Here is a 4860-nt window from a genome sequence, read left to right on the forward strand (position 1 = left end):
AAAAAAAACCAGAATCAGAGAAGACTTTGGTGATACAAACTCATCAGAGATCCACAGCTACAAATACATGCGTGCTTTAATCTAGATGAATCCAAGAACAAGTACCAAATATTCTATATGGAATTATTCTCAAGTAGAACTTCAGCTTTAGTTTATAAGGACTAAAATTTCTAGAATCAAGTTATTTCTACCAAGGTACACAATTTTTCACTTAATTTGTATAACAAACCTGCTTTAGTCTTCTTTTTTGTTTTTTTTGGTTTGGGTTTTGAATTATCTTCCATGCTGTCTTCTGCGTTTTGTTCCATTGAACTTATTTCACCATCTTGATGAGAATCTGAAGTAACTGGTCTAACTGGAGACTCCTTCTTTTGTTCACCTTCAACTATGTCACCAGAGATGGTCAATGTACTACAAATTTAATCCAAATATCAGCCGTTACAGATATATTATCATAAGAATTATTATTATTCATGATGCAACAGAGTGAACAGTAAATAAAAGCAAAGATAATCCTAAAATCACTATTATTTTCTCTTAGGAGATGTATATATTTTCTTATACACTAAAATGGTTAGCTGTCAATTAAGTATCATAGGTAGTATTTTATACTTCATGAGGAGTTACATGATTCAACTAAAATTGAGCTCTAAAGCCCAGAGGAAAGGGAAATTGTATTAATATTTTATGAGCAATTGATCTCTTTACATAGGACTTATTGAAGCATGCCTACCCGCTACCAAGTAAATGATGAATCAACAAATTTTTAAATTAACTTATTTAAAGGTATAAAAAGTATTCTAGGTTTGTTCTGTCTTCAAGAGGCTTCACATGCACAACTTTTGATTTCTTTTTTATAAGACATGGTCTTACTCTGTCACCCAAGCTGGAGCGCAGTGGTATAATCATAGCTCACTGCAGCCCCAATCTCCTAGGCTGCAGCAATCCTCCTACCTCTGCCTCCCAAATAGCTGGGACTACAGGCACATGCCACCATGCCTGGCTAATTTTTGTACTTTTTGTAGAGATGGAGTGTCACCATGTTGCTCAAGCTGGAATTTCTAGGTAAAAATTAATTCCTTGTATTTTCCAGTGATTGGTGAGTCACTAAATTTTCAGAAGACTATTACTAAAATTAAAGTCTATATCACATGAACTAGTAAATGGTAAAAAGTAGCAACCCAGAAGCATACTGACTTCAAAGAAAAACCAGCCTATTAATATTTTAATTGATCAAGTAAAAAATATGCATTTAAATAATAAAAAATTAACTTCCAATATTTTTAGTCATCTTTCAAAACAAATGGGTTGAGGACAATAAGAGTAGAGACATATTTCAAATTAGTCATTCCAGAAAGCCATTCTATTTGATCACATCACCAAACACTATTCTTTAAGAACAGCTACGCTTTGCATGCCACGGTCATGGGTTATTTAAAATTCATGAGCTAACCCTATTTCATATTGCCTATGGCTTACCAGTCTACTACAGAGGAAGTAGCTATGAGAAAAAGAAAGATTTATAGCATACTGTGGTAGGCGGCCTTTAAGATGGACCTTACCGATCCCCACCTCTTCATATTCATGTCTTTGTGTAATCTTCTTTGAGTGTGGGCTGAGCCTAGTGACCTAATTCTAACAGACAGAATATGATAAAAGTAATGAATGTCACTTATAATATTAGGTTCCAAAAAGACTGTAACTTCTGTCTTGCTCTCACTCTCTCAGAGTCCTTGCTCTGGGAAGCAAATGGTCATGTTGTGAGTAGACCACATGGAGAAGTCCACATGGCAAGGAACCTGGCCCAAAGCCAGTCAGGACCTGAGGCCTACCAACAGCCACATGAATGAGCTTAGACCTGGATCCTCTAAGGTCTTCTAACAGCTATGTCATTGACAGATCCTTCCCAAGTCAAGGCCTGAGGTGATTTCAGTCCTGGCTAATATCCTGACTGTAACCTGTGATTGACAGAGACACCCAGCAAAGTCACTCCCAGATTGCTGGTCCATAGAAACTGTGAGACAATAAAAGCTTGTTGTCCTAAGCTGCTAAATTTTGGGATAATCTTTTTTTTTTTTTTTGAGAAGGAGTCTTGCTCTGTCACCAGGCTGGATGGTAGTGGTGCGATCTCAGCTCACTGCAACCTCTGCCTCCTGGGTTCATGCAATTCTCCTGCCTCAGCCTCCTGAGTATCCGGGACTACAGGTGTGTGCCACCATGCCCCGCTAATTTTTGTATTGTTGGTAGATATGTGGTTTCACCATGTTGGCCAGGATGGTTTCAATATCTTGACCTTGTGATTCGCCCGCCTCATCCTCCCAAAGTGCTGGGATTATAGGAATAATCTTTTTAATGGAGCAACAGATAACTAATATATACTATCATGTCCCTGCAGCAACCTGGTTTGCTATATCTTTGTTACTACTTGTCACCTAGCTTTTGAAAAGAGGGGAATTATTTTTAGCTGAGGGCTTTAGGGGAAATTGATCCAGAATGCCAAGGGACAGTCACATATAGAATTTTTCCACATCAAGTTGTTTCTGTAAAGGAGAACTGCAGGACAGAACAAAGTTAATTATAGCAGTTAAAAGCCATTTTTATTTTACTGTTTTCTCCAAGTAGAGAACATATAAATATGTATATGTTCATTTAAACTCACACCCTATATACAAGTACATACATATATAACCATCATATAGAGAAAAAGATTAGAATACTAAATTGCCAATGGTGATTATCTTTAAATAGTTTTTGTACAATGAGCTACTGTTATTTGTATAAGAAAAAAATCTATTATTTATATACCCAAACAGGCATTTGTAACTCAAAAAAGGGGAAGTAATGAGGTTTCTATTACTTCAAAAGCAGATATAAGTGAGTAGTTCAGAGCAGAGACAAGGTTCTGGCTCAGTCTCTTACTAGTTCTGTACTTCAGTTTCCTCATCAGCAAAATAGGATGAATACTACTTTTCCTCATAAGACTGTCATAAGAAATAAATATGTTAATTCTTGTAAAGCATCTAGTACACAGTAAGGTGTTACGTAAAAGTTAGCAGTTATTATCTTAGTGGCAGTATTTCCAAATAAAAGCCTAAGAATTTTCTTAGTTAAATCACAAATAATATTCAAAACCTGAAAGTAATAGAGTGCTTTTCTAAGAGGATATTTTATATTTGTCAATGTAAAAATACCTTGTTTCAGCTTTAGGAACTTTCTTTTTTTTCTTTTTCCCTTTTTCACTGCTCAATTTGTCTTCATGGAATAAAGAATCTGAGGGAAAGTAAGTCAACTGTTCTTTCAGTTTCTTTCTTATTTTCTTTTTAATCTCCTTTGCTATTTCTTCAGTTACATGGCATTGATATGCTTGCATCAGTTCTTCATCCTCTTCTAAATCATTCTTTTCTCTTTCCTCATTTGCCTTCTCACTTTTCTCATGATCAACACCTGGTTGTGGCTTTGTATGTGCTTTCTGGTATGTAGAATCAACCCTCTTCTCAGGAGTTTCTGGTTTCATGTCTTGTGTAGCCAACTGGGGCACCGTCTTTATCACCTTTTTATTTGGCTTTTCCTGTTTGTCTTCCTCTACACTAACATCACCATTAGGATTTTCAGTTGCTGACTGTGTATTCCTCAACTTGCTTTTAGTGACTCTCATGTTCTTCTTCAGGTTGTTAGTGTTAGTAGCACTTACATCATCACTTGTAGTTTCTTTAATATGGTGAAGATTGCTTTTAATAGTGTCAGGCTAACAAAAGAAGACACAATAACAAAGTTTCAGCTATGCATTTATTAGTTATATAAAGAAAAACCCACTAATTAATGTTAGGCAATGTGGAATTATTGGGAGGATTGTTTTTTTTTTTTTTTTTTTTAACCTGGACATAGTGATACTATTTTAGAGCAGTTGATGAGTACTCTCACAATTTATGCTTCCAGAATTTGATTAGTAATCTCTGAATCTAACTTCAGATTAAATGAGTTAATTGACATGGGAAAAAAAGTACTTAAAGGCCTTTAGGATGTGAATTAATTGCTCAAATCTCAAACGCTATTTTCCTCATACATATTTTCCTTGTGATCTACACTCTAATGTAATTAATAGATATTTAAGAAATTGCTAAAAGAGCCATTGAATGTAACACTGCAGGTTACCCAATAGGAAATATACATGGGTCACTTACGTTGCTTCATAATTACACTCTAAAACCAAAAGTCTGCAGCTCTAAGATAACCCTGCAGTTAATCCAAGTATATTACTAAAAGGCTGCTAAATATTACACATTAAGTTAAATCAAATGATAGACTAAGCACAATCATGTAACTCTTTCCCCAATTAAAATTATTTAAAACGAGATAGATATATTTTTAATAGAAAAAAATCAGTAAGAGTCAGAGCCAAGTAATATAAGGAGGAGGAGGGGATAAGCCAGAGGATGACCACTCGAGGAGCTGGGATGAACAGCTGTTTCCCACCACCATTTGTGTTGACTTTCACCCATGGGATTACACAGATGAGCACAGAGAGAAAGGGCAGTATGCTTCAGGTAGGTACAATTCCCATAAACTACAGAGGCAGACTATGTTAAAAACAACCAACAATCAAGAGAAGAGAGAGTCTCAAATATAAAGATGACTTGAGAACTGAAAATTAACAAACACTAAAGGAAGGTAGCACAATGAAGGAAAGCTATCAAATCAAATGCAATAAGTAAAAGAACACCAAAGGAAAATAAATATCAAAAATAATAATTTAACATAAGCATAATTAAGAGATCCAAAAGCATACTGGACCAAGAAAACCAAACTGCAGATATTAAAATAAAATTCTGAATCATATATAAGTTTAAAAGATGTGTTGAA

The 4860-nt window shown here is 35.1% G+C and overlaps 1 protein-coding gene across 10 annotated transcripts in view; it reads right to left on the reverse strand.

Annotated features, from left to right (window-relative positions):
• Positions 1 to 4860, reverse strand: part of AHI1 (Abelson helper integration site 1) — a 232790-nt gene that overhangs the window by 183105 nt on the left and 44825 nt on the right. For all 10 annotated transcript variants that reach the window (XM_037734767.1, XM_037734766.1, XM_037734769.1 and 7 more), the window contains 2 exons: positions 3192 to 3745; positions 230 to 411 (listed from right to left, as the gene is read on the reverse strand). In XM_037734767.1, the coding sequence (XP_037590695.1) occupies positions 230 to 411; positions 3192 to 3745 (736 nt within the window). The remainder of the gene's footprint in view (positions 1 to 229; positions 412 to 3191; positions 3746 to 4860) is intronic.

Source organism: Cebus imitator, unplaced genomic scaffold (assembly GCF_001604975.1).
Source record: "Cebus imitator isolate Cc_AM_T3 unplaced genomic scaffold, Cebus_imitator-1.0 Scaffold659, whole genome shotgun sequence".
Classification (NCBI taxonomy): domain Eukaryota; kingdom Metazoa; phylum Chordata; class Mammalia; order Primates; family Cebidae; genus Cebus; species Cebus imitator.